General features: G+C 43.0%; 1 protein-coding gene across 7 annotated transcripts in view; it reads left to right on the top strand.

Annotated features, from left to right (window-relative positions):
- CE4H1orf105 (chromosome E4 C1orf105 homolog) overlaps positions 1 to 12,606 on the top strand; it is a 57,734-nt gene extending 45,128 nt beyond the window's left edge. For all 7 annotated transcript variants that reach the window (XM_086693443.1, XM_086693440.1, XM_086693449.1 and 4 more), the window contains one exon: positions 11,104 to 12,606. In XM_086693443.1, coding sequence (XP_086549569.1) covers positions 11,104 to 11,381 — 278 coding nt within the window. In that variant the 3' untranslated portion in view covers positions 11,382 to 12,606. The remainder of the gene's footprint in view (positions 1 to 11,103) is intronic.
- The last annotated feature ends 349 nt before the right edge of the window (positions 12,607 to 12,955 follow it).

Below are 12,955 nucleotides of genomic sequence, written 5' to 3'. Positions count from 1 at the left end.
AGTCAATCTGAATAAAGTCTTTTTAGCTGGTGAGGATGTGCAGAAACTGGACTGTAGCTAAAAACTATTATCTTTTGCATATTAGTGATTATCAGAGGGGCTGTAAAATTTTTATGTTAAAGAGGGCATCAGTTTCAATATTGAGAAACAGAAGAGAAATAGAAGGTGTCCAGTTCTGGGAGCAGGCCTCTGTGCCCCCTAGGGCCATCAGTTAGCCTAGGGCTTTTCTCCATTTGATTTACTTTAATTTAATAAATATTTGCTGAAAACGTACCAAGCAACAGGCATCACGTTGGGTGCTGTAGATACAACCCAATTAATATAATCATTTTTTGTCCTTGAGAAGTTTGTGATCTAACTGGACAGTAGAGGTAGGCTGACAGATAATCACAATGACATGTTAGAAGTGCTGTGATGGAGGTATGCACAGGAGAGAGGAAGGGGTCTCTAGCCTGAGCTACGGGGTTTCCTAGAACAATTGTCCATAAGCTAATTTTAAAGAGCTGTTGCTACTGTCTTTAGTGCAAAGGGGCAGCCTCTACGGGGGGATGAACCATAGCGGATACAAGCATGGGCACTGTGCTCATGTTGGCGGAGTTCCCTTGGGATGGTACTTCCATCTTGGTACATGATGGTACCAGGGCACAAGAATGGATAAGACGGTACATCCATCAAGATGGTGCTAGTGTACCTACCACGTAGGGTTGCCGTAAGGATTAAGTGGAGTGATTATGTACAGCACCTGAGCACATAGCTCTCAGTAAATATTAGTTATTAGCTAGCTGTAAACGTAGTATGACCTGACGGATCTGAAACTGTGCTTGGAATGCTTTTAGTTAGGGTTCTTTCTATGCTTAGAGATTCCCTTCCAAAGCTGGTCTAAGGTTTTCTGTGTCTCCACTTGTAGAATATTACACAAGAGTCAACAGGGATAATGTATTAAGGAGCTGACAAAGAAGTAAGAAATGTGGCAGTGTTGGTTTTAAAAGGAGTTAATGTTTAACAAGAAGGGATCTCAGCCCAACCCAACATTTGCTTTCATTCATTAACTATTTCATTCATTCTTTGAGTTCCTAAAACATACCAGACTCTATGCTTCATGGAAGCCTTACAAAGATGATTTATAGATAATAGTTTTTAGTTAGAACTCACAGTCTAATGAGAGAGACAGATATGCAAACAAAGCATTACAATACCATATGATAGGTGTAATCATAAAGGCACGTACAAAATACCAGCTATGATATTATGTGGATGTGCAATACTTACTCAGCAGGCTGAAGAAAAACATGACCAGAACTGGGTTTGAGAAACAAACAGCTGAGTGGAAGGAGGAAAGACCAGTTGGAGGGAGACCAGGTAGAGGCTTTTGCAAAAATCCAGGCAAGGTTGGTAAATCTTTTTAACTTCTAGCTGAATATACAGTTGGACCCTATGAAGAGAGACTAGACTGGAGGTTCATTTCTAGGAGTCAACAGTCTGACGGTGGTATTTGAAGCTAATGATATCAGTGAGATAATTCAAGGAGACGGTGTTGTGCTGCAGTGTGTAAAGAGAGGGACCCAAGTGGGTAGGCTTGGAGAATGTCAACAAAGGATTAGAAAGAGAAGGTTGACAATTAAACTGAGAAGAAACCAGGAGAAAGTGTCCCAGAGACCAAGGGCAGAGTTTTAGGAAATAGGAGGTTCCCAAGGGGTGCCAGATAACACAGGGAAGTCCAACAGGAAAGGAGTGAAAAAGAGTTACCAGATATAATTAAGATGCTAGCAAGCTAGTCACAGCACTGGGGGCTCCAGAAGAATTGGGACTGCAATGAGTTGCAGAAAGAAGGAAGTTTGGTGACGAGGAGCAGAGGCGAGGATGAGAAATAGATACCTCTGATGTGGGAGAGAAAGGAGCCTAGGTGGAGCCAAGCCCATGGGCACCTGAGCATTCTACTGCTTTGTCTCTGAGTTGCTTTTACTATAAGACATTTTGTAAAAAAAAAAAAAAAAAAAAAAAAAAAAAAAAAAATTTACGGTTTAGGAGTTTCATGGGCAGCATCTTAAAAATGTATCTTCTTGTGTTGCCTGCAACCTGGCTACTCACCCCGTGCTCGCTTTTCTCCCTGGCCTCAGCACACCCACACCAGAGGCTCAGGGACCACAAGGAAGACTGAAGAGAAGCCTGCTCTCTAGCTCAGGGCGCTCCTCCAGTATCCTTTCCTCTGCCTGCTCTACTCCTCACACATCAGCTCCTCTCCTTTCTGACCCACTTGGCTTCACATCTTGGCTCCTATTTCTAGCGTCTCTGTACCTCTGCCTGTTTGCTTTGGACCTGTCACTGCGAACGCAGGCCTGAGCCCCTGCATCACCTCTAGCAGGTGCCAACAGTGACCTATATTTTTTAAGCCCCGAGTATAAGTCAGAGACGTGTTTAGGCATTGGAAGACACTGATGTAGAAGAAAGCTAAAATGCCTGCCCTTGCTGGAATTTACAGATAGTAGGGGAGATAAAGAATAAATAAATGATGGGCAGGGGCTCCCAGTCACCTTTCTTTCAGAAAAAGAACTTGCCGCCCCCCCCCACCCCCCGCAATGAACCATAAGAGTGTAAACTCTTGGATCCCCTCTCCTAGCTGTGCTTGGGACTCTGATGTGCTACCCTAAGGTCCAAGGTCTCACTGGTGTCATAGCACATCCTCAGGCACTCAGGCCCCAAACGGTAGCCAATAATCACAGTGCTCTATCAGTGAAGTCAGATTCTGATTCTTCTCTGAGTGTAGATGATGAATTAGTCTCTTTGTTTGTTCCCATGTCCCTTTTCAGTGGCTTTCTCCCTCTGTGCCACCCTCATTCCACATACCCATCTTGCATTTTATTCCCAAAGGTCTAGGCTTTCTAATTAATTACTAGATGCTACTCAATCTAGAATGCCATCAATTAAAAATGTGCCATTATTTTATGCACTAATTAAGAAAAAAATGTCCAGGATGAGGAATCAAATGGGGGGACCCCTACATAAAGCTGAGACATCTAAGGGCTATGCCTTCAGGGGTGCCTGGGTGGCTCAGCTGGTTAAGTGCCCAACTCTTGATGTCGGCTCAGGTCATGATCTCACAGTTCATGAGTTCAATCCCCACATCGGGCTGCATGCTGACCGTGCAGAGCCTGCTTGGGATTCTTTCTCTCTCCCTCTTTCTCTGCCCCTCCTGCGTTTTCTCTCTCTCTCTCTCTGTCAAAATAAATAAATATACTTTTTTAAAAAGGGGGCTATACCTTCACTATCGAGGTAAATGAGAAATAAACTCGCCAAACAGGGAGAGACAGCAAAAACAATCTGGCATGTTTCTGTCGTGGCACTGGTGGAGAAAGGGTGAGAAACATCTCATCTGAGAAGTTAAACTACAAGCTGGCACTCACACAAGTGGTCGAAGTTCACACGACTAGCGTGGCTCAAATGTTCTCAATCTGAGAATTTAATCTGAAGTGGTATCAGGGTGACTGGCGGAAGCAAAAGTAAATCTTCAGAACCAAGGTTCACAATGCCCGTGTGACGGCCCACCTATTCTAGCATTAGTCAAAGTCAGTACATTTCTAATGTGACCAAAGGACACCAGGCATCTGGTAGACTTCGTTGCATAGGAATTTGGCCTCTGATCTCTTTCTTATGAATTTAAATTATAAAGACAATATTGTGTATACTGTGACCACTTCAAAATTACAGATGGAGAGGGGCGCCTGGGTGGCTCAGTCGGTTAAGCATCCTACTTCGGCTCAGGTCATGATCTCACAGTCCGTGAGTTTAAGCCCCACGTCGGGCTCTGTGCTGACCGCTCAGAGCCTGGAGCCTGCTTCGGATTCTGTGTCTCCCTTTCTCTAACCCTCCCCCGTTCATGCTCTATCTCTCTCTGTCTCAAAAATAAATAAACATTAAAAAAAAATTTTAAAAATTACAGATGGAGAAATTAAGGTTTACATAGCATATTAACCATGGCACCAGGATGCTATCTAGTGCTCCCCAAAACCATTTCTTTTTCCCTGAAAGATCAGAACCTGTCTCTGTCTGGCATCTTGGGCTCTTTCTGAAATGAGGGAGGGCTAGATGGTATCATAAGCCGCTGGGGCCAGGAGTCCTAATTATTGACAGAACCTCCCTAGGGACTAACTCTGGGCTCTACAACCAGAAGTTATGCATGTTGGCAAAGGTTTTGAGAGGAAACATAAAAACTGTTGTAAAAGAGAAACTAGGCGGAAAGGGTAGAATTCTAAGTTTTTCTGCTGCAAGGAACCCCAGAGACCATCCAGTCCAATTCCTTGGGCCATCTGGCAGGGCTGCTATCACATTAGATCTTTGCATGGCTCAACCTTTTGTGTAACTCAGGTCTCTGTTTAAATGCCACCTCCTCAGAGAAGACCCCTTGCTTATCTCATCATCTATAAGAGCCTACCTACAACCCAGGATGCTTAATCCTTTATTCTGCTCCTTTTAGTCATAACAATTATCACTATCCATCATCGTCTGAAATAATTAGTTAATTGTGCATTTGCTTGCTTTCTGTCCTCCCACCAGAATATAGAAACATTGTTCGACTTCATAAACCCAGAGCCAGGACAGTACCTAGCCCCGAATAGAAACTCAAACCTGTGTGCTGAATGACTGAACAGTGAATGAATCAATGAAGAAAATAAGGACAATAGCTGTAATAATTTCAATCTCAGACAAATGAAATTCTATTATCAGGTTTAGACTAGACTTTAAGTAATTTCTTTTCATGAGGGATCTAGTTGTAATATTTCTATATCCCAGCCTTTAGCATGGTGCCTGCTTTATACAAGGCTCTCAGTAAATGTCTGCTGGATGGAACAGTGTACATCATATGTCTCTTAATGATGAGCTGCTTGAATTCTCTGGAAAAGGGAGAAGGCTAATCATCAGGGGAAAATGATAAATGTGATATTATCAACCAAAAAAAAAAAGTTTGGGAAATCAAATAGATTTTAGATGGTATGAAAAATTGAAAGAGATGAAAGAATTAAAGATTTAAAATAATAGCTTAAAAATGAGAAGTGGAAAATCGTCGAGACTAGGAATGGAATACAGAAATTTAAGGGAAAAGGAGATGTTCAAGATGTCATGATTATCCATGTTCTTTTCATCTGTTTTGTTAAATCATCAAGGGACTTTATAAAATCTTCTTCCAGGGGCTTTTAAAACCAAGAGCACTTTCTCCCTGGCTGGGGTGCCTGTGAATTGGCACCCAGAATGAGAGATAAACCAAAGGGCCTTTCTAACATCTTCAAGTCTTATGGCGTTCTGAATTTGGAGTCTGAAAATCTGCACATTCATCACTCAGCAAACATTTACAGAGTGCTGCTAAATTCCAGGGAATAGTCAAGATCCTTTTGATTGCAGGTGACAAAAACTCAATGTATACCTTAAGAAAAAATGGAAGCACACTTGAAGGATCCTGGGTTTTCTCCCAGAGCAACCAAACCACAAAAAGGCCAGAGATGCAACAGACCTCAGGAACCATTGAAGGCAGGGACCTAATACGGTGTGGATTCTTTCTCCATCTCTTTCTTCCTGGGAGTTGTCTCTCGCCCTCTGCTGTTGCAGACCATCTATTTCCATGTGGTGGAAATCTTTTACCACTACATGCATAATGGTATAATAATAACTACACGCATCTTCTAATATTTACCTTCACAGTTGTTAGCCACTGTAATTCCAAGCCCCAAAATCCAGGACAAGGCACCTAACCCAACTTGGAAAGGAATCTTATCATCAAGCAATCAGTTATGACCACTGGGGTAAGATTAAATAAGAACTCCATAAAGATAAAGCGGTGGGAGGAGAGAGACACAGTTTTTAAAGGCTGGGTGGGGCTCAGTGGGCAATACCATACTCGCTCATCAGGTCCTGTCACTGTATTAGACCCTGGTTAGCCCTTGTGAAACAAAGGTGGCTAAACTCTGATACCTGTAAAAGCTGGTGTCCTCAACTGCTGCACTACACAAAAATGCTGTCAATGATCTCAGAGAGTCTGAATGAAATGCTGTGTCTAGGAGCAGCGGAAACTGGCATCTCTTTGACAAGGCCGCCCTCGTTTTCTTTGCACAAGGCACATGCTGTCTGTACAGTTCAGAAGGCTCACCTGTCACTTACAGTTAGTGATGACTGTGGAGGTGAAGGTGATACTTGGGGAACTGGTTTGTCAACCCTTGGGCGTCTGGAAAAGAGGTCAATATGACACTGCCTGGGGATGGCCAGGATGAAGTAGGAAATAAGCAGAGTAGATGGACAGAAGGAAAGAAAGAAAAGAAAGAGAAAACAGGAGAAGAGTGCTGTTAATGGAGTTAATGAAAAATTAATGTAAAATGAATTTGAAAGTTCACTTCCTCTCAGCTCTCCATGTCTTCCGCCATTCACAAATGAGAACGATAGGCTCTCCCCAAAAATACTGAGAGATAAAGATTTCTGATCCGGGACTCTCCGATCACACACTGTCCCTTTTGCTCTGCGGCTGTCTGCCCAGCATATCCCCCAGAGCAGTGCCTGGTGTGAAAGGGGGTACGAGCCTGAATGAGTTATTCATGCCCTAGCTTTGTTTCCATGACAACTGATCCTCAGGCATTGCATTTAGGCCCTTAAAACTTACAATTTCCCAAGGAGAAATTTGTATGTTTCAGAAAGGGATGGAATGGATTTATGATCACATAGCTGGGCTTTTCAGAGATTTTCCAAAGGGCTGACATTTCTTCTAGAGATATTTCCATGTTCAGTGCTTAAAGTAATAGTGATTCTTCCCTGATGACTTGAAATCAAAACTCTTCACCTTTCCCTTTAGAAAATAGCCGCAGCCCAAGGCATCTGGCTGGCTCAGCTGGAAGAGCATGTGACTTTTGATCGTGGGATCGGGAGTTTGAGCCCCATGTTAGGTGTAGAGATTACTAAAAAAAAAAATAAATAAATTAAATAAACTTAAAAAAAAGAAAGAAAGAAAGAAAATGACCATAGCCCAACAACTCCCAAATAGGCCTTAACATCACAGGCTAGAGTGTGCCTAGTCATTTGTTAGTCAAATGGGAAAGTTAAGTAATGGATTGGTGAGAACTGGTTTAGTCAGATGACCCACATCAGGAGCCATCTCTCATCTCCCTGGACCAGAGTAGCTGTGTAGAATTGGACCATTTCAGGGGAAGATGTGTTTTAGGATGTCCTACAAGTCAAAAGATGCATGTGGCAAGAATCACGGAGGAGATGGAGGTATTCAGGGAAATGAAGACGATAAACACCCACATTGTACGAGTATCAGTGACTGACTTTGAGCAACTCTATTAGGCACGAAGGAGGAAACCACGACTTAACCATCTCTGTATAGCTAGCCAGCATGGTGTCTGGCACATAGCAGGTACTTGGTAATTTGGGTTGATGACGGAATAAAAGTAACGTTTGATTATTTGCAAGCATATCTCAGGTGCTGTGCATAATCTGGGCCTTCCTAAAGGTACGAGGTTGGCCCTCTAGGAATGAAAGAAATCCTTTTTGCTTTTTTTTAACTATCCCTCATTTAACTCTGATTTGATTTTTCTTAATTGTGCTCCTCGTTAACAAGGAATTTGGTTCTAAAAAAACTGGCCCCAAGTGAAATAGAGAAAAGGAGGAGTAACTTATTCTGGGATCTAGAAACTGAACGTAGGCTAGGCATTCCTGGGGATTCCCAGCAAAACTTGCGAATGAAACAATGGGGAAATGTCTTGCAGAGTTATCTTCACTGAGGAACTATGTGATCACCATAGAAGGGCAAAAAGTCTAGTCAATGTGGACTTCTCTGTGCATCCCTTCCAATTTGTAAACTCCCTAGGCCTTATGTAATAGAAATCTGGGGTTTCTCAAAAGGAGAGACCCCTTGCATATGCATGGGGATTGCTGGGGTAAACTGGCTTCAAGTTGAAAAACAAGAAGAAGATAAACAATGAGAATTACATTGCATTTGTGACTGAAAAAAAGCAATATAAGATATGTTTGTGGCTAGGCAGCTGAAAACAGAGTCTCTGGTGGTGTCCTGGCTGGATTTGTATCTTGACACTACACCTTACTGCTGCCATGTGGCTTTGAGCCAAGACTGTTGTGGCACTGACATGCGTCACATCAAGAAAAATACCCCAAATTTGCCTGGCACATCATAAGTGCTCAGCAACTATCAATGAATCTTATTATTCTTATTTTAAAATGCTTTCTAAGTCACAGCTGTAATAAGGCTAAATACTGCTAAAATACTTCACTGGTTCCTCGTTATTCCCCTAGCTAAATTGCAAGTCCTTTAGCATGTCCTACAGAACATTCCAGGGCTGGCCTCTACTTACTCATCTCCTACCACTCCTCCCTGATCAAACCCTAAGCTCCAGTTTTACCTAGAGCTCCTCGAAGTATTTTGTTCCTTTACATCTCTACACATTTTCTCTCTCTTCTGCTCGAAATATTGTTTCTCCATTCACTTGCCTGGATCGTGTCTATGTGTCCCTAAATTAGCCCCGATCCCACCTCTTCCAGGGAGCTCCCCCACTACCATGACTAGCGTGGCTTAGGGACCCCTCCCACAATCCCCGAGTTCTAGTGCATCACGTTTCCATCTTGGCTTCTCTTCCCCACCTCCCCTGCTCCCCCCCGCCCCCCCCAACCAAGGATTGTGTGCTCCTTGTCAGGGAAGAAACGACATCTTATTCTTCAGAGTATCTCCAGCATGTATCCCAGAGAAGGTATTCCAAAAAATGCTCAGTATCTTTATAATAGAGGAGGCTTACAAATGAAATATCCTAGAAAGATCAGCAGAGATAAAGAACTGAAGCCACGAGAGATGGAAATAGAGAAAACAAAATTATGTAATGCCCTTACCTCTCATCCCACTTCTGTACCCTCACACGTGAGGGCCCAGGATTCTCCTTTATTATTTTCCATTCTCAAGTTCCCCTCAAGGGAATGTTGTCAGGAGTCACATTCTCCGTGACCCAGGTCTTTGAGGCTGTTACCTGACCCTGCTTCATTTCCTGGGAGCAACCACAGCGTCAGTGCCGATCCTCAACAGGAAATTCTGAGCACTCACAGTTTCAAGCCTTTTTAAGCTGATTATGGTTCTTAGAAGTAAGGGATCCAAGGCTTTCCATAATCTAGACAATGCAGAGTCTGTCTTTTAAACTATCCAGTACTGGATAAGTAAGAATTAATTGCCTTTACCTTTTCTAAAAAGCCTCGGGGGCCACAGCTAATCCTTTAAATGTTCCTGTGGTTAGAAATGCCATCCTGTTGCACACTCATTGGGAAAGTGATAGCTCAAGGTCACTCAGCAGAACCAGGGGGTCAGACCAGCTCCAGCCACAGGTGAACTAGGCTGTCGTAACTCAAGTCAGTCTATTTTTTCCTTTGGCATTTTTCATTCTGGACACAACCATGGAATTCAACTGGAACAGGAGGCAAGATAATGATGAGAAAATCATATATTTGAACAAGATTTAAAAAATAAACAAAAGATTAGTAGCATTTATGAAATCTCTATGAACCTGTTCCCAGAAATCCGGAAGGTTGTAGCAAAAGCAAATGCCTTGCACTACCCAAGGGAATTTCTGTACTATGTTCCTTTCTTTGGCGTGAAACCCCCCAAGGATGCAGGGTAAAAGTTAGGAAAAGAGATAGAGGAAGAAAAGTATTTCTAAAGAGATAGGGGCTTGATTTTTTCTGTCATTTAGTAAAGATTTCATTTTCAGATGAATTGCTTACAAGCTTCTGAAATACCTTTGTTAGGATGTTTGATCATGACAAATGGGAGAGATTTCAGAATATTTCAATCTTGGATCTCCTGGGTGGCTCAGTCAGTTGAGTGTCCAACTCTTGATTTTGGTCAGGTCATGATCTCCTGGTTTGTGAGTTCAAGCCCTGCCTCGGGCTCTCCTCTCCTTCTCCTTCTCTCCTTCTCCTCTCTCTCTCCTTCTCTCTCTGCCCCTCCCCTGCTTGTTCTCTCTCCCTCTCTCTCTCTCTCTCAAAATAAATAAATAACGTTAAAAAAAATTATTTCAATCTCAAGTGCAGATAGACCCAAAGCTTCTCATCTGTCTTAGCAGTAAATAGAAGGATGGTCAGGGTTCAATGAGGTCTCTCTGATCCAGAGATCATGTCTCACCTATCATTAGGGCTCTTATAACTACTACAAGATCTGTCGTTTAGTAGATGTTCACCAACTTTGGCTGAAAAAAAAATTGTGAATGCATGGCATATCCAGAGAAGGAATCATGGTCTCTTATTTTCAGTTCTCAAAGGGGAAAACATTTTTGTAGAATTTGCCAATGGTGTAAATACTCTGCACATGGCCATTTTATTTTTGAAACTTTTTAAAGTTTATTTATTTTGTGAGAGAGAGAGAAAAAGCATGAGCGGGGAGAGGCAGAGAGAGAGGGAAAGAGAGAGAATCCCAAGCAGGCCCCCCACTGTCAGTGCAGAGCCCAATGTGGGGCTGGAACCCACAAATTGCGAGATCATGACCTGAGCCAAAGTCAGACACTAAACTGACTGAGCCACCCAGGCACCTCACACATGGCCATTTAAAAATCATTTTTTTTAATGTTTATTTATTTTTGAGGGTGGGGATCAGGGGAGGGGCAGAAAGAGAGGGAGACACAGAAAGCAAAACAGGCTCCAGGCTCTGTGCTGTCAGCCCAGAGCCCGATGTGGGGCTCAAACCCACGCACTGAGATTATGACCTGATCTGAAGTTGGATACACAACCAATTGAGCCACCCAGGTGCCCCGCGCTTGGCCATTTTAAAGCTTAACAACAAGCTTATCAATTTTCTAAAAATTTAACCATCAGCTTTCATGACCAATAGTTGTTTCCAGCACACTTGTGGCAGTACGCTCTTGGCTCTCTTTGTACACACAGGCAGGGCAGAACTGAGTGTTTTCAATGTATTTGGCTCTCAGAGGGGAAAAAGAGGGTCCTGGATTAAGTTGGGTGTGGCTTGCAAACAGAAATTCTGCAATATGATGATGCATCTTGCATAGAAAAAGCACATCGGTGGTGTCCTGTGGAAATTGCCAGGGGTCAGAATAGTTTTCTGTCTCGACCTACTAGGAAAAATTGAAGAAGTACTTATCGACCCCTACTCTGCACGCTGCCTGCCTCCTCCTCTAAGCAAAGAAGAAAGGAACCTGAGAATTCACAAACCCTCTTCAACAGGGCTAAGGTTCATGCGAACAAGTAAGAAACCCTCATCCAGGTATGAGTGTGCTCAAATCACAGTCACCAAGTTAAAATGTCTTTGTAATGTGGAGGGTAGACCAAAGAGGGTTGTTTCTTATTACCTAAACAGTGTATCAATACCAGGAATGCTTTCCTTTCCTCTTTGGTAATACACATTCTTCGTTAAGACAAATAGATAATTATTTCCATTCCCCCACAATTTACATCACTCATAGAGTTTTTGTTCAAAGTTTCTCCATTTCTCATGTTGCTAAGTTAATAGGTCTCCTTGCTTGTGAGTGCTTAGGATGGGTGTTCTGTGGGATGTGTTTGTTAGAGACACACATAGTCAGCCACCGTTGAGTCCTTTCAGCCAATACATCTTCTCCACTGCCCACTGGATGGATCTGGAGCCTGATGCAGGGGTTTTGGTTATGGAGTGCACAAATGCCCCTGGACCCACGTTCCACCTGCAGCACGTGTACTTTCTCCCCAGTTCTGTCCTGTCTGGGAGGTGGGAGCCCTGGATGGGGTGGGAAAGGTGAGAGCCAAGCCAGCAAGGCTCTGTAAGGCACATACCTTCCCTACCACACAAATAAGCATCATGTAAAAGACAGGTCTCACGTCAACTATGCTTCAGTTGAAACAAAAGAAAATAAAACTGGACAGGTCTCAGACTACTTTGCTCTTTACAGATTCTCTTCTACATCACTCATCTCAATCAACTTTTTGCATGTCACTTGATCCCTGGAGATCTACCCTTGGTTTTCCTAGACTTCACTTTACTAATTGTTCTCTTTCATTTTTTCTGAAGATCATTCTTTGGAATCCCCCTGCCACATTTGGGTTGGCTCCTCTCAGTTTGGCAAAAGAGATAACAGAAGGATCTGAGAAGTCAAGGGGTATGGGTTTGGCCCTTGACCCTTTCACTTGCTGGCTGTGTGACTTTGGGCAAGCGACTTGACCTCTCTAAGCCTCAGCTTCCTCATCTGCAAAACAAGGTCACTATGAGTCCTTTTCTTACAAGTGGTGTCAAGCAAAAGTGAGAACACATGTGCCAAATTCCTAGCAAATATCTCTGTGGCAGACACTTAAATATGTTAGCCCTTCATGATGTTGCTTCTGTCCTTGACACTATTGTTCTCATTGGTAGAAGTGGAGTTTTCATGGTACAACGTTGCCTCGAGTGTCTTGGGTGAGACCCACACCCCAGCCCTAGCCTGGCTCTACCTCCAGAGATTCCCATGGCCCACATCCCCGAGCTTGTAGAATGGAGGCCAAATGTACCTCCAAGCACAGAGCTGTGTGATAATCTGTCCCTTGAGATGTTCTGCGAGTTTATTTTAGATACCAAAATCCTTAATGATCCTTTTATTTTGTTTGCCCTGTGCTCTGTTATTGCTGATATGAAAATATGTCTAGAAAATAGAAGCCTTTTCTTCAATTTACACTTGAGAAACACTGACTTCTTTTTTTATTGTTATTATTTCTAATGTTTATTTATTTTTGAGAGAGAGAGAGAGTGTGGGCAAGGGGTAGAGAGAGAAGGAGACACAGAATCCGAAGCAGGATCCAGGCTCCGAGCTGTCAGCACAGAGCCCCATGTGGGGCTCAAACTCATGAACCATGAGATCATGACCTGAGCCAAAGTCTGACACTTAACTGACTGAGCCACCCAGGCACCCCTCTATTTTTTTTTTAATGTTTTATTTATTGTTGAGAGAGAGAGAGACAGAGACAGAGC

This window comes from Puma concolor, chromosome E4 (genome assembly GCF_028749965.1).
Source record: "Puma concolor isolate L17-30 chromosome E4, mPumCon1.1.hap2, whole genome shotgun sequence".
Lineage (NCBI taxonomy): Eukaryota > Metazoa > Chordata > Mammalia > Carnivora > Felidae > Puma > Puma concolor.
This window is presented reverse-complemented; position numbering and strand designations above follow the sequence as displayed.